A 19,246-nucleotide genomic window follows, 5' to 3' on the forward strand; every position below is an offset into this window, starting at 1 on the left:
AGCTTCAACGACCCGCCGCCGCTCACGACTCGCAGACCCAGATGGATCTTCGAAATAGCTGACTGGACAGCTTTTCAAACATTCTCCCACCATTGCCACTTTCAAGAAAGCCATTTTGGAGGCGGCCGAAGCCTCCATCCCAAGAACGAAAACCACTCCGGGGGAAAAAGCGCTGCATTGGATGAAATCAAAGAGAACGTCAAGAAGCGCAGAAAGTTTTTGCGTGCGGCCAAACGATTACCAGTTGGATACCCAATGAAGGAAGCTGCCATGAACAGGTATAGAGGCCATCACATCAGGGTACGGCGATCAATCCGGAATGAGAAGAGAAGGCCACACAGCCTCATTCTTCAAGCGGATGGTATACCACAGCGATTCCGTAGATACTTCGAACACGCTCGGGGAATATCTTGCGAGATTGTCCTCAATCTCCGAATATGAGCCCGATTTCATCCGTCGACAGGGTATCACTTCGGTCAACAACTTTGTGGTGCCTGTGAGTCGTCCTAATAATCCTCTCAACCGGAACTTCACCATCGAGAAACTTCTGTCGCTCTACGTTCCGCCAAAGGTGAGTCAACTGACCCTGACGGTATCGGCTATAAGATGCTGAAACACCTGTCCCTGGAAAAGGCTCTGCGAAACCTTCATGGAATCAGCGGGAGTGTAAGAGACATCTTGAGGGACGATTCAGCAAGAGTAGTAGCGCTTTTCTGCAACCTAAAAGATACCGAACTATTTTTCAAGATCTAACGTTTGAACAATAGATCTGTTCGGATATTGAACTAATTTTTTGTAGCAGCCCGTGATTTATGGCAGCTCAAACTGTAATTTTATATTTCACAATTATTCAATTTTATATAATTTTATACTCATAACTTACAAGAAGTAGTTCACTTCACCCTCTTGCGCGCTACGGTATCCTTTTCCCTATTTCCGCGATTCCTCAATTATCGTTGAGTTTTCTCGATCTACACCTGAATTTCAATAATAATTTCTCTTTTTTCTCAATTTTCAGGTTGGAACGTTGAATGGACTTTTCGTCGCCGGTAGACTTTCTATCTGTCTTTAGAATTATTCGAAGATTTTTTCTAATCTCTTTAACCCTTTTGTTGATTCGAGCTGTTTTGGTTTGTATTTGTTTTTGTTTTTCTTCGCACTGTTCGTACTGACATGGAGCAAGGATGCTATGACCGAAGATACGGTCATTACAACTTTGTCATTGTATTGGGTTTGCTGTCAGCGGTGTTAACAAGATCAGTCAAGAAAATCCTTGTCTCCACGATGAAGGGGAATAATAACACTTCGGCATCTTCAACGTCACGGTTTCCTTTCCGAGGACAACCACAGAGCATCGTCTTTAGGCCGAAACAATTTGTGGAAGGGCCGACTTCTCCAGGTAAAAGAAGTGATGTTTTAATCCCCGGTGACATTCCGATGCAAACTCAAATTTCTTTGATACCTTTGAAGATAGATTTCATAAATGGTTTAGCGATGTTCCATTTGTCTACCGCTCAATTTGTGTGGCACCTTATTCCGAGTTTCAGGATCTGGTCTGGTTTTCAAACGATGGCCAATTGCTGTTTGGGACACATACAGTGTTTCTGCCTATTTTTGTTGTGCTTGAGATGGATTCAAATTAAAAAACAGGAAGTGGGTTATATCTATGGTATAACCGCAAGGGTGACGTAGGACTATCGTTGATTTAGAGATCATTTGTTTGAAGTTGAATCTAAATCCATCCTGAATGAATGAATAAATAAATATTTGGGTGACTTCAAAAATGAGAGTGTTACTTTGAAGACTCAAGGTTTTATGCATCCAATATTGGATACAAAAAACCTTGTTCTGAAGAATAATCTTCAGAAGCTTTCCTGTTAACTGCACTTGATTGACAAATCACAAAACCAAATGTATGTGGTCGCAGTATTATATGGATAGAAAACATTAAAATAAACTCGCTTGAATGTAATTTTCAATTCCAAGGGGAACTGGCAGATTATTTTTCAGCAACGATCATTTTTTTCCAGGTTTCCTCTCGATAACCAGCAAACGAAAAGAGTTGCGCGCGTGTATGTGTGTGTGGCGGCTGCTTCTATGTCTTCCCGAGGAACCGTATTGCTGATACTCTGTTGGTCACATTCTCTTCTCCTTCTGATCGATCGGCTTTTCTGCGCTCCCTCACAGTTAAAACAAACTGATTGCATTTCAGGTCAAGTCAAGCCAGGTAATGAATACCTCGATCCCTCGCCGTTCAGCTCGTTCAGTAACGATGTTGTCTTGTCGATGTCCTCAGGCGTCGTGCACAAATTACGTAACGCAAAAATCCGGATTTTGAACCTCCCCCCCTTTCGTAACGCAATTTCCTATCTCTAATAAACAGAAAGTAACGCAACATCTAACCCCTCCCCCCTTATCGCGTTACGTAATTTGTGCACGACGCCTCACGAAAAATTAATGGGTTTCACCACCAGAATATCATTTCAGTATGCTTTTCGTGCGTGATTGAATCGAGAGAAGGTGTGGTTTACGATGGCAATTTGGAAGGCAAACTAGAGGAGAATGAACTCTCTGAGTATGAAAATTTCGGCGACTGAGCAATAATCGATTGAAAATTATATAATTTTGGCAATACGAAACATTTTCCGTTTTTCATGTTATGCATCCATTATTGAATACGAAAATATCCTACTGATGGGAAAGAATAATCTTCAGAAGCTTTCCAGCTAATTACACTTGATTGAAAAATTACGAAATCAAATGTATTTGGTCGCTGTGTTCGCCATATAATTAGAAAACATTAAAATAAACTCTTTCGCATGGATGTATTCTTCAATTCCCAGGGAACTGGCAGATTATTTTTCAGCAACGATTAGATCTTTCCGGAATTTTCTCGATGCTGTATGGCATCCAAACGAAAATTCTCATTTCAGTTTGGCCTGCAAAAAACTTTTCTAAACTCTAATCCATCAAATTTGGAGCCCTGAAAAGGGCCGTTGATTATATGCTAAGCTAATATAGCACCCTCTCCTTGGATTCGACGGGCCAGCTGAATGTCCTTGGGCATGATGTGACGCGTTTTACGTGGATAGCACACAAATTTGTATCTTCGAATAAGCCTCCTGCAGCGTCATAACCGCGGAACTTTGGAAGCGCAAGTCGGTTTTGAAGTCCTGAGCAATTCCACGATCCAAAAGCTGCAAAGGTAGCTTGCGGATCAGCAATTCGGTCGACTTCCGATAGCGATGAATTTCACGCAAAGTTCCCGGTCGATAGCGATGTGGCTTCTTCACCTATCCTGCGGCTGGTGCGCTTATCCGAGCTGCTTTCGTGTGCCTTACCACTGAAAGACTAACCTGCTATCTGCTTGGTCCCAAACAAACGAGTCGTCACGGTGCGAGAGTAGAGTAAGAAATGAACGAAAGCAAAGGAAGCGTCATTTTATAACCTGTTTTCGAAGCTATCATTAAGCTATTGAAACAATTTTCCAACTCAATAAATAGCAATCATATAACTCTTGGACATTTTATCTTTTGTATGAAATGATTATCACTGTTCCGTTGATCCGAAGCAGAATGAATCACGCTTAAAGAAGGAATGGATTTTTTCTTGGAATTTACTCAGCAAAAATAATGCCCTTTCCCAACACTTGAAAACGACAAACGGTAAACAGTTTCATCAAAGTGATTTCTTCGATATGGGGATATATTCACTACATCATATCATGTATTTCATATTCTTCATTATGAAATCCATATCCATGGCACCTATCGGTATCGAATTATCATCGACACCACGATTTTCGCTAAATGCTCCTTTCAGTTCGGTCTGTAAAAAACTTTTCTGAACTCTAATCCATCAAGTTTGGAGCCCTGAAAAGGGCTGTTGATTATATGCTAAGCCAATATAGCACGCTCTCCTCGGATACGATGGGCCAGCTGGATGTCCTTGGGCATGATGTGACGCGTTTTGCATGGATAGCACACAAATTGGTATCTTCGAATAAGCCTCCTGCAGCGTCATAACCGCGGAACTTTGGAAGCGCAAGTCGGTTTTGAAGTCCTGAGCAATTCCACGAACCAAATGCTGCAAAGGTATCTTGCGGATCAGCAATTCGGTCGACTTCTGATAGCGACGAATTTCATGCGAATTTCCCGGTCGATAGCAATGTGGCTTCTTCACGCTTCCTGCGGCTGGTGCGCTTATCCGAGCTGCTTTCGTGGTGCCTTACCACCGAAGGACTAACGAGCTGTCTGCTTAGTCCCGATGAAACGAGTCCTCACGGTGCGAGAGTAGAGTAAGAAATGAACGAAAGCAAGGGAAGTGTCATTTTATAAAACATAACAGAATCGAATGTAAACCCCACCCTCTTTATTATATAAGCTTACTGTATACTCACGAATATAATAAGGATGGGATTTAGATTCTATACTTTTATGGTTTATAAAATGACGCTTCCTTTGCTTTCGTTCATTTCTTACTCTACTCTCGCACCGTGAGGACTCGAGCTCGTTAGTCTTTCGCAGACAGCTCGTTAGTCATTCGGTGGTAAGGCACACGAAGTCAGCTCGGATAAGCGCACCAGTAGCAGGATAGGTGGAGAAGCCACATCGCTATCGACCGGGAACTTTGCGTGAAATTCATCGCTATCAGAAGTCGACCGAATTGCTGATCCGCAGCTACCTTTGCAGCATTTGGATCGAGGAATTGCTCAGGACTTCAAAACCGACTTGCGCTTCCAAAGTTCCGCAGCTATGACGCTGCAGGAGGCTTATTCGAAGATACCAATTTGTGTGCTATCCATGCAAAACGCGTCACATCATGCCCAAGGACATCCAGCTGGCCCATCGTATCCGAGGAGAGCGTGCTATATTAGCTTAGCATATAATCAACGGCCCTTTTCAGGGCTCCAAATTTGATGGATTAGAGTACAGAAAAGTTTTTTACAGGCCGAACTGAATGGAGCATTTAGCGAAAATCGTGGTTTCGATAATAAATCGTTACCGATAGGTGCCATGGATATGGATTTCTTAATGAAGAATATGAAATACATGACATGATGTAGTGAATATATCCGAAGAAATCACTTTGGTGAAACTGCATTATAAAATTATTTGTGTACGAATGCCGCAATCGATAGTCGACTCTAATTTGCGCTGGGTAATTTCCTCGGAGAACTCGATTCCTCCTTTGAACATTAATAATCTCTTTCTGGCCAAACGATGTGGTATGAATCACATTATTTGAATGATAGAATGAAGAAGTTTTCTGCCAATTTCCTTCAACCTCCAAACGTATCTTTCTCCCGTTTGTCGTTTTCGCGTTCGCTAATCCTTTCTCACAACACCCATTTCTCGTTTGAGAAATTGTTGAGTAAACATTGTTTGCCAGTGCGCGTAGAGCGGGAATTCCTAAAGATTCATTGCACCTCTAATAAATTGCCGAAAGACGTGGTCTTACGTTGATCGCACTTGATTGAAAAAATCCAAAACGAAATGTATTTGGTCGCAGCATTATATGAGTAGAAAGCAAATAATCGCTCGAAAATGATTTGATTTTCGCGATGTGAAACATTTTCCGTTTTTCATATTATGCATCCAATATTGGATACGAAAATTTCCACTGATGGGGAAAAAAATATTAAGAAGCTTTCCTGTTAATTGCGATTGATTGAAAAATAACAAAACCAAATGTATTTGGTTGCAGTGTTATATGGATAGAAAACATTAAAATAAACTCTTTCGCATGAATGTATTTTTCAATTCGCAGGGGAACTGGCAGATTATTTTTCAGCAACGATGATAGCAACGAGAATTCCGCGCGTGTATGTATGTGTGTGTGGCGGCTGCTCCGATGTTTCAAGCGGAACCGTGGCATCACTCTCCTCCTGATGGATTCCCTTTTGGCCTTAGGTGCACAAACAGGCTCTTGGTGACACCGTTCATCAGCGTTTTCATGATAAACGAAATTAGCTTCACAACAACAGCGACAACATGCTCCAATCGCTGTTCAATCATAACTGAGTGGGTTTACGAGCGGCGCTCGCTTATATACCGATTGGTGATTTCAATAGCCTGTTTTGAAAGCAATTTTAAGACTATTGAAACAAGTTTTTGGATGAAAAAGTAACAAGTATATGACGCGTAGACATTTTATCTTTCAAATGAAGTGTTTATCATACCATTTCGTTCAGTTGTTTATGAGCTATTAACGCTCAAAATCTCGGTCTCCAGCGTAACGCTTTCGTTCTCGAAACTTTGGTTTTACACCCCGGTATAGAAATGAAAGACGTAGTCCTACGTCAAAAAAGGAGCAATTCCTCGTCTTCAAATCGTTTCGCTACACCAGGATGGTCTATGTCTTTCAGATCGAAATCACCACCGCGCTCATATGTTTTCAATGCTGGAGCATTTACACCATAAGCATCCACAAGCAAACGATGTGCTTCGATCGCTTTTTCTTCGAATGAGACAAAAAAAACGAAAGCAGCAAATGCCGCAAATGTTATACGTTATACGAAACGAAACTCGACATTTTTTATACGCTGAATAACCAAGTTTAATGTCAATGAAAAAAAAGACTTATGCTAAATTGAAAGACAACCTTGCCAACAATATCTAAAACATCAACCGGACAATTTTTAACTCGCACACCTGGTATATTCAATTTTCTACTTACTTGTCTTCATTATTGTTGACTTTATTCTTTGGGAAGATACATCCATCTATATTTTTCACGAGTATCGAATTTCTGAATTCTTTTGTATCATTTTTGGCATCGTCGATAGGGCTTTCTATCGCCGCGGGTGGCATTATTCCTAGTTGCACCGAATCATCCTTTATATGTAATTGCTGAAGTTTATTCATATGTTCAACCTCCACTTTCTTTGATAGTTCGTTCATAAAGGTTACTATAGAGCCATATTGCTGTAACGTGAGCCCGTTTTGTATCGATAGAGGCCATAGAAATGGCAAAACTTTGTTGGCACAAAACTCTTTCGGAATCCCAAGCAATTCGTGATGAGATGCAATTTTGTAAATACCTGCAATTAATATATGTACTGTACTGGAATTATGTAATAGAGCGACAGAAAAAGAGCAAAATAATCTATATATATATACATCCATTCCATGCAAAACTAGTATAGTGGTTCCCAGATTTTCATGAGAAATTGTAGTAAGATATTAGACCTGTTTTTGTGCGGTTTTTTTGTGCGGTGTGTGAAAAGAAGCATATTTGACGAAGTTATCGCCCATTTAGTTTTGTTTTCGATGATTTATATGAATTTCAGTGCGAAGAAAGCATATTTGCGTCTCGTTTATCCACTTCTGAAATCATTTCCCGCCTCCCATCAAATGCTCTAAGTTTTTCTAAGTTTGCGCATGACATGATTTCTAACAGCAACACGTTTCGACATGCAACTAAAAGTACAAAACAGCCACGCGCAAACGGAAAGGAAAACTGTCTCATCGCAAAGGAGGGAAACAAAAGGAAATTGAACGGTGAACGGTGGGATTTGAGTTATTTTCTTGAGAGAAACTTTTTTTATGCGGTCCCTATCTACCGCACAAAAAAAGTTTTTGACGTAGGATTACGTCTTTCGGGAACATATTGGGGTACAAATTGAAAATCGAAAATCGAGCACATCGTGAAAATTGTCTAATTTCAAACGCTTATTGCTCAGTCATTTCATGATGGATTGATGAAATTTTTACGTCAACCGACTATGGCACTCCATAACATTTTTTTAAATTGAATAGAATAATATATGTCATGAAATTAACTATCGAACAATTGAAAAATCTCAACCCCTATTCTAACGGAAATATCCACTTCTAATTGGTCGAGATTGACGGCACATGCACATTCCTAACAGAGACCTCAAAACCAAGCTGCCTGGGGGAAATCGACATTGCACATACATGAAAGTAGGGGGAACTTTTGTTCCTGTTGAAATGTGTTCCCTAACAGACATTAAAACCAAGCTGCATGGGGGAAATCGGCATTGTAAATATATGCAAGTCGGGAGCATTTTTATATTGCAAGTATGGTGAGTGATACGATACGAAATAAAATTTAAATGTTCGTGAAATTTTTAATCAATGACCAATAGTGTATTGTGAAAAATTCAGCATAAGTGTAATTGTAAAATTGTATATGGTAGCAGTTGTGTTAAAAATGACTTTATATATGAAACTATTTATTTCAATTTTCATAAATAAAAACCAAGGTGTGTTCCCGCTCGAGAACGGGTCGTTCAGTTAAAGCTGTCTGTTTTGTTGTGTTCCTTTTCACCCAAGGAATGTTCATGCGGCGAGAAAAAATTGCAGAAAGTGATATGCTCTAAATATATTAGGTGTTGTTAGTCCAATCAAAATTCGCATTGGGTTGAACAAACGCTCAGAATGTAAAAATTATAAAACAAAATTACCTTTTCCATTTCAAATATGTTTTCTCTATTTTAAAGTAACATGTTTTTACTGATGAAAAAATTGATAATTGAGTTCGGTATTGATAATTATCTTATATTCCAACAAACAATACCCAACTACCAAACAAAATTGCCCTTCTCAGGGCCACCAAACCATTATCAAAGAGTTTAACGATGTAATCCTTCAAACATAATAATCAAATCAACAGAAAGCCTAACGGAATCCTACGTCAACTATGCGGTCGTGTCTCGGACACAACCACCCTGTGACTTTTTTCGAGTGTTTTCGAGTGCCATAAATTTCCTATGCGCTTATTTGCGCTTCATTAACATTATTTATATTTGTCATTGCCGGCCCCACTTATCTGGGTTCGTAACAGGTAGAAACATGTTATTTGCAAGTGATTGAAGAGTCTTGAACGAGAATTGTGAATATTATAATGACGAGTTTTGGTAGAAGTACTAGGAAACTTATAGTAAAAGGAAATTGTAAAGGGTCAATTGAACGTTGAACGGTCGTTTATCAACACTTTGATGTCCGCACGATTTGTAAAAAAAAATTCGCTTGGCGCCGGCAGCGCTAATACGGATTACTTGGCTTGCGCCGCCCGCTCTTGACATTATCGGGAAATTGTTAAATTGTTAAGTTTTACTAATCTCATCGTTAGTTTTCAAAAGTTCTCAACCCTGTTCCCCTACTTTCATGACATTTCGATGATATACATACAAATATTACATAAATATTACAAGACTGTCCATATTCCCCCACTATATGTTCATGCGGGTAATCATCGAAAAAATGTTCTACTTTTCGGTGTTTTGATTTGGGTAAAAACATTGAAAAACATTCAGTCGATTAATTCAATGCAAGAAACTGCAATTAACCCTTTCGTTACGAGCGTCGTCTATAGACGATATCCGCGCGACGTCCTGTGTACTAGTGTCGTCTATAGACGACATACGCGCGATGAGCTGTGTGTACGAGCGTCGTCTTTAGACGACATGAAATTCATACTGCTCTTCGATCACTCCAGCGCGATGTGCATACTTTTCGGCGCAGTGCTCCGTACAGCGGTAGCACCCCGAAGCGCACTGCCGTATTGAAACCGAATAATGCCGAATTACCGAATATGCAAATTCAGGCAGCTCGCGCACCCTTTTAAAATCGAGCCTATGAGAGAACGCGTTCGAAGAATAGCTCCGAAGAATAGAATACAACGAACGAGATGCAAGGAACACTGTATGAGTAACGTACATTGGACCACTTTATGAGCAAGTGTCATTTTACCGACCAATTGCACCAAAAGGACCTCTTTTTCCCTGAAAAAAAGGGATTATGAAACCCTACATATGTGATTCATTAGGTGTCGGTGGCTCATCGCGGTATTTAGATTTAGCCATCTTGTTGAAACAGAAGTTTGAAATCAACAATGAAACATTACAGGTAGATCTGATTAGGAAAAGCATATCCAAACACCGAAACATTGCCAGAATATTCGATTGGCATCGCCCAAGAAATATGTTAAATAAATAAATCTTTTATTTATTTATATCTTAAAACATCACAATGGTTTGGTCATAATCGTGACTGTGTCAGGTGTCCTGATTTTCAATTCCTACCAGATGGTATCCCTAGATAACAAGAATACACCTCTTGCATTTTTGAGCCAGTACAGACATTTCATGCCAAACCGATATAGTGGTTCTCTGATTTAGGCGAAAATTAGTATTTTTGTTCCTTATCGCGAAATATTGGACCCGTATTGGACCCGGACCCATTTCAATTTTAGTACGTGGTCCAAAAAACCGATTATTTTCACATTTTTTCAAAAATGACTTTTTTCAAAAAATTATAACTTTTGAACCGCTGAACCAATTCAGACAATCGACATATCAAATTTATCTTACAAAAACAAACTCCAACTTCAAACAATTGAAATCTCGCGTAACTTTTGAAAAGGTCCTATGTAACAAATGTAAACAAATCGAGTTAATGGATGCACGCTATTAGTCTTCAATCATTGAATGCATTACAAAAACAATCGTTCACGTATCTATTTTCTTCATCTTTTTATCGCCGATACAAAAAATATCCAATTTTTTTTCCAAAATATATATTTTTATCAAGGCTCATATGGCGTTAGCCTGGCGGGGCCGGAAAAAATATCCAATGTACAGATTCGGATTTTAAGCACCCGGCTGTTACTTCGGACGCCACTTTCCTCCGATGCCCGAAACGTCCGAAGTAACAAAGCAGTCAAAACTACACGAAGTCGTACTTCGGTCGTTTTGAGTTTTTGTTTCTTACAGTAGTTGTTATCGATTTCAGTTCAATTCAACGGGTGATAACAATAATAATCTGTCTTTAGAACGAAATGCTGATTTTTGGATTGTTGTTTAGTAGTTAGTTTCAAATTCTTATCGTGCAACGTAATATGTCCAATGTGCAAACGCAGGCAGTCAAAACGTCCAAGTGTAACATTTTCGCTCCTTGGCTTCAACTTTAAACTCAAATCACGGAACAACAGCTACGATTGGTTTTGGAGAGCTATTCTTGATCGCTAGTGGTGAGAGGAGCGATAAAGATCGATAACTTTTAAGACAATTCGCGGAATAATGTTCGGGTCTTAAACTTCGTTTTCTCGAGTTGACGAAAATGTTACATTGGACCTTTTCAAAAGTTACGCGAGAAATATTCTTCAAAAAAACATCAATTTGATATGCTGATGATCACAATCGGTCAGCCAGTTCTGTTATAACTCAAAAACCAAAAAACGCTTCTTTAATTTTTGGATATGTTTGATAAAACATTTTTACAGTTGCGATAAAACAAAATAAAACATTTTTACAGTTGCGATACGTTTTCATAAAAACTAGCTTTAAATTGATATGTCGATCATATGAATCGGCTTCGTAGTTCAAAAGTTATGATTTTTTGAAAAAAGTTATATTTCGGACCATCCCCCTTATGAAAAAAATAATAAATACAGACAAACCTTTTTGTGCGGGGGATAGGGACGGCACAAAAAAAACGCATAAAAAAATCGTGCGAAACTTCACCAGTAGCTTTAAAAAATCGTGTTCGGTACACATTTTGAAAAAAAAAAGTCACAGGGTGGTTGTGTCCGAGACACGACCGCATAGTTGACGTAGGATTCCGTTAGGCTTTCTGTTGATTTGGGACATGTTTGAAGGAATACATCGTTAAACTCTTTGATAATGGTTTGGTGGCCCTGAGAAGGGCAATTTTGTTTGGTAGTTGGGTATTGTTTGTTGGAATATAAGATAATTATCAATACCGAACTCAATTATCAATTTTTTCATCAGTAAAAACATGTTACTTTAATAGAGAAAACATATTTGAAATGGAAAAGGTAATTTTGTTTTATAATTTTCACTTTCTGAGCGTTTGTTCAACCCAATGCGAATTTTAATTGGACTAACAACACCTAATACTATATTTAGAGCATATCACTTTCTGCAATTTTTTCTCGCCGCATGAACATTCCTTGGGGGAAAATGAACACAACAAAACAGACAGCTTTAAAAGCTAATATAAAGTCATTTTTAACACAACTGCTACCATATACAATTTTACAATTACACTTATGCTGAATTTTTCACAATACACTGTTGGTCATTGATTTGAAATTTCACGAACATTTAAATTTTATTTGCTAGAATTAATCGTATCACTCATCATACTTGCAATATAAAAATGCTCCCGACTTGCATATATTTGCAATGCCGATTTCCCCCATGCAGCTTGGTTTTAATGTCTGTTAGGGAACATATTTCAATAGGAACAAAAGTTCCCCCTATTTTCATGTATTTGCAATGTCGATTTCCCCCAGGCAGCTTGGTTTTGACGTCTCTGTTAGGAAACCGCTGCATGTGTCGTCAATCTCGACCAATTAGAAGTGGATATTTCCGTTAGAATAGGGGTTGAGATTTTTCAATTGTTCGATAGTTAATTTCATGACATATATTATTCTATTCAATTTAAAAAATTGTTATGGAGTGCCGTAGTCGGTTGACATAAAAATTTCATCAATCCATCATGAAATGACTGAGCAATAAGCGTTTGAAATTAGACAATTTTCACGATGTGCTCGATTTTCGATTTTCAATTTGTACCCCAATATGTTCCCGAAAGACGTAATCCTACGTCAAAATAATCACCAATGCCAGATGCGGCCATGTGGCTCACCGTTTTTTCATTCCTTCTCTATGCATTGTTTAGCTTCCAACAAGTTTATTAGGTCTCGATCTTTATCGCATAAGTGCGAAGGTCGGAGAAAGAAAGGAAACGAACACAGAACATTACGTCACTAGCACGATCCTCGAAATGGATCAAGTGCGGCCCAGATAGTGCGCCAGACGAAAATAATAAATATTTATTGACGGCAATTGGCCAAGTTTAGGTTCGTCCCTGAATGTGCGAAGGGCCGAAAACGGAAAAAGGCGAGTAAGCCAGAATGTTTATTTAGGTTCCTACGCGGGTGGCGTAGAGATTAGATGTTTTGTCGACTATAGTTAGATAGTGAAAATTTATTGGACCCCTTTAGCGAGAGCGAAGTAGGGAATAGGTATAGGACCGCAGAGATAAGCGGATAGTATTTACATGTAGGAAATAGCAGGCAGATAATCGATATGGGCTCGGTTGTCTGAGAAGGAAAGAGAGATCTTTTCTCTCCTTTATAGTTTTAACGCCTAGGTATGAATTCTTGCGTATATATACTAGGAATTCTGGCCTAGGAATTTAGTTCAATTTCAAATTCCAAAAGTTCATTTCAAAAATCCAAATCGAAGATCAATTCGACAGTTCAACACCTATAAGTTCAACAAAAGTTCAAGTCTATGTCTATGTTCAAGTCTAAGTTTTTTTTTTAAATAAATCAGTGTAAATCCACTTCTACAAACTTTAATCCGAAGGAACCAGGAGACCAGGCAGCCATCGCAAACAAAAAAGGTATAACCAAAACGACCAAACCCAAATTTTCCCATCTGAAAATAGTTACGAGTTTCACTCGGACGGACCAATCTGGAGCCGTCTGATTCTGAAACGTATTCGTGATTACGGGAATTTTGGAAGGGGCTTAGCCCGTAAGAGACTATCAAAGCGAGATCAGGGAAATAGGTTCTCTGGCTCAGGCATATTCGGAAGATCCATTCTTGGACGGAAATACGTGATTCTTAGGCCTCAATTGCCGACATCTAGGGAAATAAGTTCCCTAGATTAATCACGAAGCGCTCGAGAGAGGACGAGCGAAAAGTCTTGCCTTCATAGCAAGCATCTAGGGAATTTCGAGTTCCTTATGGCGGGTTTACATTAGGGAGATCTATAGCTATAGATGGATCTATTCACGTGAAATAGGTGTAAACGGGTGAAAATAAATATGATACACTTATTCGAGGTATATATAACTTGAATAAATTCAGCATATGTAAACGCTTGTGAATTTCTCACTGGTGAGAAATCACTAAAGTTGGATGCAGTTCTACTTCAGGTGAATAAATTCACCGAAAATATGAATATATTCATTATAGAAGTTCACGCTAGTGTAAACGGTTGATGCGATTTCTATAAATCTCATCATATTTCTTCATATGAATATATCACTAGTCTAAACCCACCCTTAGATTACATTTTGGTGGCTCCAGAGAGGAGTCTAAAACTCACACCTTTGCAGTAATAACAGCACGAGCCCTCGCGACTGAGCGAGTGATTGAACGAAGAGAGGCCCGGCAAGAGAGGAAAAAACTCACACGAACCTTCGCGTTAAAAGCACGAATTTGAACGATTTGATCAAACTGAACTCCTGTTTGAATTGATTTGCGCCCGTCGGAGTACGGATGAGGTTCGGTCTTGTAAAGACGAACAAGGTGAGGCTGTCATGAGGATACACCTAAAAGCCAAGAGGCATAATAGCGCATATCTCAGGAAACAGTAGATCGGTCCTGCAAGACGGACAGATCACCAAGGCAACAAATAAACAGTAATTTTGTCCTGCAAGACGGATACATAGCCAGTCAGGCAATAAAAATTCCCGGCTTTGAAAAGCGGATAAACGGCGGAGGCAAACAGGTGCCTCGCCAATTATTACCCTGTCACGAGGACCGGTAAATGATTAATTTTACTATTGGAATCCGAGCTTCGGGCTCAATTAAATAAGCGCAGACATCCAGGCGCCTTATCAACAATTAAAGTAAAAATGGCATCCCACAACGAAATTAAAATATTGCCATCCGTTGAACTAGCTCGTTTATCCATCAAATGTCTAAGACTTCTGGATAACGAATGCCAGGCCGAAAAAGTCGCGCTTTATGCTAGATGGAAACAGCATGATGAAGAGTATGCGGCAAGACATGAGCGAGGATGGATGGCCGAAGATGATCAATGGAAAGCTGAGGTGGAGACAGGAGAACACGCAAAGCAGAACGAACTCGAAGAGCGAAGTTCGAAATATAAAATTGTAATCGATGAAATAGCAGCAGCTCATGGTATCCAACTGCCTCTGATCAGAATGTATGCAGTAAAGGGTCCATTAGAGCCTGTCAAAGATATTAAATCGGTAAACATTGTGGCAGATAAAACTATTGAAACAGAGGAAGCTCTTAGTGAATCGGCCACAGGTGAAAGAACTGTGGCGAATGAAAAAGAGTCGTGTCAGATAAGCGACACCACTCCAATAAGAAAAGTTGCCAGTAAGAATGTGGACAGGCCCACTAAGGAACGGGCTATGACGTCAGATAAAGAACAATTGATCAATGAAATAAGTCCACATAAAGACTTCCGCATTAAATAAGAAATCGGTTGCAGTACAAGTCGATGAACAAATATTGGAATCTATGAGAAATGAATCGCCGTTTGTGATTAATGAAAATAATAACATCAGATCAGGCAAGCCCGACGCGTAGAAGAAAACGTAGAAACAAAATTATAACAAAGGGCGTCTCTTCACATTGGCTCAATGTATCGAAACTAATGAAATTAATGATGATGTTCGTAATGTCGTTCACCCTGATCAACGCTATGTCAATAAAACCGATCGACACTGACGGATTGATGTTTAATCACCAAGGACCGTACTTACTGCATAGAGACACAGGGCTAACACATATACAAACGAACACAATTCCCGGTGATGAGGACAACCGTAGCGAGATTAACCGAAATATGTTGTATGACGGAAATATGGGCACCTTTGAAATTTTTTGTACCCTTCGTAAGAAGCGAATTAAGAAGTCGGTGGATCAGCCGAATACTTTGGAAAATAGTGATGAGATGCAGGAAATCCATATAGACGGCATTTATCAAATGAAGGATCCGATTGGAAGCTATTGTATGCAGAAGAAGAAAATGCTAAAATTGAATCAAAAGTTTGTGGAGAATTTCCTCGAAGATTTGAATACTAAGTTATATTTATATTTGTCCGAGATTGTTGTGTATCTGTATGGGATGGATAAGCTCGATGAATGTGGCATTGAATTGGTAGAGGATTCAATCAATGAAGTGGTAAAATGGGAGCAACCATCTGAAGCAAAAGGAGTAGTTATACATTGCGACAACGTAGATTGACTCAGATGAAAAATGAATAAGGCTGAAGCAAACTAGCTCATCCTTTAAGATTAAGGATACAGTTGCCGAAACGCCCACACAGGAATATGAGGGCCGGCGTATTGAAAAATGAAGTTCCCAAGATGGAACCGAGGGATTTGGGACCACCCAAATCATATTTGCTTAGAGAAGATTGCAAAATAACAAGACTAAGGGAGAACTCCAGAAAATGTTCATGGAGGAAAGTAGCAGACCAAGGAGGTCCGAGCTCGCTGCCAGAGCATCGTATCCGAAAGTAGCAGACCGAGGAGGACAAGCTGCCATCTCAGCGTCAAATCCGAAAGAAGCAGCCAATAGATGTTAGCTCACGTGAGAGCCAATGCACGATAAAGAACCAAGGACCAAGCATTGAGATGGACAATCGATGGAATCAGGCACATGCCGAAGAAAGAATAAAAGTGTTTATAAACTCTGTTAGTATATAAGCGTATCGAATGTAAAATAAATTGAAAACTCCGAAACAATGTAACAAATCTATATATAAGATACAGATAGCATTCAGAAATTTTATAAATCGAGCAAGTAGATTTATCAGGGCCGGAATGTTACGGACCCAGATAAGCGGGGCCGGCAATGACAAATATAAATAATGTTATTGAAGCGCAAACAAGCGCATAGGAAATTTATGGCACTCGAAAACACTCGAAAAAATAATCACCAATGCCAGATGCGGCCATGTGGCTCACCCTTTTTTCCTTCCTTCTTTATGCATTGTATAGCTTCCAACAAGTTTATTAGGTCTCGATCTTTATCGCATAAGTGCGAAGGTCGGAGAAAGAAAGGAAACGAACACAGAACATTACGACGTCCCTAGCACGATCCTCGAAATGGATCAAGTGCGGCCCAGATAGTGCGCCAGACGAAAATAATAAATATTTATTGACGGCAATTGGCCAAGTTTAGGTTCGTCCCTTATCGCATGAATGGTGAAGGGTCGAAAACGGAAAAAGGCGAGTAAGCCAGAATGTTTATTTAGGTTCCTACGCGGGTGGCGTAGAGATTAGATGTTTTGTCGACTATAGTTAGATAGTGAAAATTTATTGGACCCCTTTAGCGAGAGCGAAGTAGGGAATAGGTATAGGACCGCAGAGATAAGCGGATAGTATTTACATGTAGGAAATAGCAGGCAGATAATCGATATGGGCTCGGTTGTCTGAGAAGGAAAGAGAGATCTTTTCTCTCCTTTATAGTTTTAACGCCTAGGTATGAATTCTTGCGTATATATACTCGGAATTCTGGCCTAGGAATTTAGTTCAATTTCAAATTCCAAAAGTTCATTTCAAAAATCCAAATCGAAGATCAATTCGACAGTTCAACACCTATAAGTTCAACAAAAGTTCAAGTCTATGTCTATGTTCAAGTCTAAGTTTTTTTTTTAAATAAATCAGTGTAAATCCACTTCTACAAACTTGGCATTTAATCCGAAGGAACCAGGAGACCAGGCAGCCATCGCAAACAAAAAAGGTATAACCAAAACGACCAAACCCAAATTTTCCCATCTGAAAGTAGTTACGAGTTTCACTCGGACGGACCAATCTGGAGCGGTCTGATTCTGAAACGTATTCGTGATTACGGGAATTTTGGAAGGGGCTTAGCCCGTAAGAGACTATCAAAGCGAGATCAGGGAAATAGGTTCTCTGGCTCAGGCATATTCGGAAGATTCATTCTTGGACGGAAATACGTGATTCTTAGGCCTCAATTGCCGACATCTAGGGAAATAAGTTCCCTAGATTAATCACGAAGCGCTCGAGAGAGGACGAGCGAAAAGTCTTGCCTTCATAGCAAGCATCTAGGGAATTTCGAGTTCCTTAGATTACGCTACCTTTCATGGAATACAAGCTTGATATAAAAATATAATAAAATAAAGATAGCTCAAATCGGACGATTCCTTTTTCGATTTTTGCGCTTACCAACACATTTGGCCATCCATTTTTATTTATATAGACATCAAACATCACATGGACTAACAACGCTTATCACGATATAATTGTAGAACATGGAAATTAAATTTTCCGAAAACTTTCATTTGTCATGTTTGGTTTGAATAAATTTTTGATATTTTTATGGGACCTCCTTCCTTTTCCAGAGAATGGAAGAGTGCCATACCATCATAGGAATATTTATTGTACTGTAACGTCCGCACATTACAATTTTGGTTCCATTTGTTTGATTAGTTCTCGAGTTATGCAAAAATTTTAGTTTCATTTATATGGCAGCCTCTTTCCTCTATCGCGAAGGGGAGGAATGTCGAACCACCAGAGAAACAATTATTACCCTCTAAAACATCCACATACCAAATCTGGTTCCGTTCACTTGATTAATTTTTGAGTTACAAAACCCCCTCCCCCTTTTGAGAGGGGGAAGAGTGTCCTATCACCATAAAAACTTTTGTTGCCCCCTAAAACCGTATACAAATTTGATTCCATTTGCTTGATTAGTTCTCGAGTTATGCAAAAATTTGTTGTTTGTATGACATTCCCCCTTACAGAGAGGAAGGAGTATTGAACTGCCATAGAAACGTATCGTTCCCTCTAACGCCTCCACATGCCAAAATTGGCTCTATTTGCTTGATTAGTTCTCATGAAATTTGTGTTTCATTTGTATGGCAGTATCCCCTTATAGAATAGGGAGAAGTCTCGAACTACCATATAAACGTTCCGTGCCTCCTAGAACCTCCACATGCCAAATTTGGTTCCGTTTTATTGATTAGCTCTCGAGTTTTGCATTCTAGATTCGAGCAAGCTTATCCGGCAGCTGTTGATGCAATCGTTGAAAGGCATTACGTGGACGATGTGCTAGTGAGCGTAGAGTACGTGAAGAAAGCAGTCCAACCGGTTCAGGACGTGAAAAAACATGCAGCATGCTTCCTTTTCCTTTTCCTTCCCTTATCTTGACATTGGTAAAAAGAATACAACTTGGTGCTTGGCTTGAGGTGGGACACCTCAAGGGATTACTTTACCTCTTACGATACGAACGGGACCTCGTTTCAGGAAATCGAAGAGAGATTCTTCGAATTCTAATAACGGATTTTGATCCGTTGGGATTAATCGCGCACGTCTCGATGGTCCTGAGGGTGTTGTTCCTGTAGATCTGGCGTACTCAGATTGGCTGGGACGATCTCATCGAAGATGCGCAATACGACAAATGGCTTTCGTGGTTGATATTTTTTCCCGCTCTGCCCCCGAACTGGACTT

At 39.6% G+C, this 19,246-nt stretch overlaps 1 protein-coding gene across 3 annotated transcripts in view; it reads right to left on the bottom strand.

The window, feature by feature from the left end:
- LOC129763375 (SCY1-like protein 2) overlaps positions 1-19,246 on the bottom strand; it is a 186,251-nt gene that overhangs the window by 70,933 nt on the left and 96,072 nt on the right. For all 3 annotated transcript variants that reach the window (XM_055762378.1, XM_055762377.1, XM_055762379.1), the window contains one exon: positions 6,679-7,042. In XM_055762378.1, the coding sequence (XP_055618353.1) occupies positions 6,679-7,042 (364 nt within the window). The remainder of the gene's footprint in view (positions 1-6,678; positions 7,043-19,246) is intronic.

The sequence above is a fragment of the Toxorhynchites rutilus genome, chromosome 1, assembly GCF_029784135.1.
Source record: "Toxorhynchites rutilus septentrionalis strain SRP chromosome 1, ASM2978413v1, whole genome shotgun sequence".
Taxonomy (NCBI): Eukaryota; Metazoa; Arthropoda; class Insecta; order Diptera; family Culicidae; genus Toxorhynchites; species Toxorhynchites rutilus.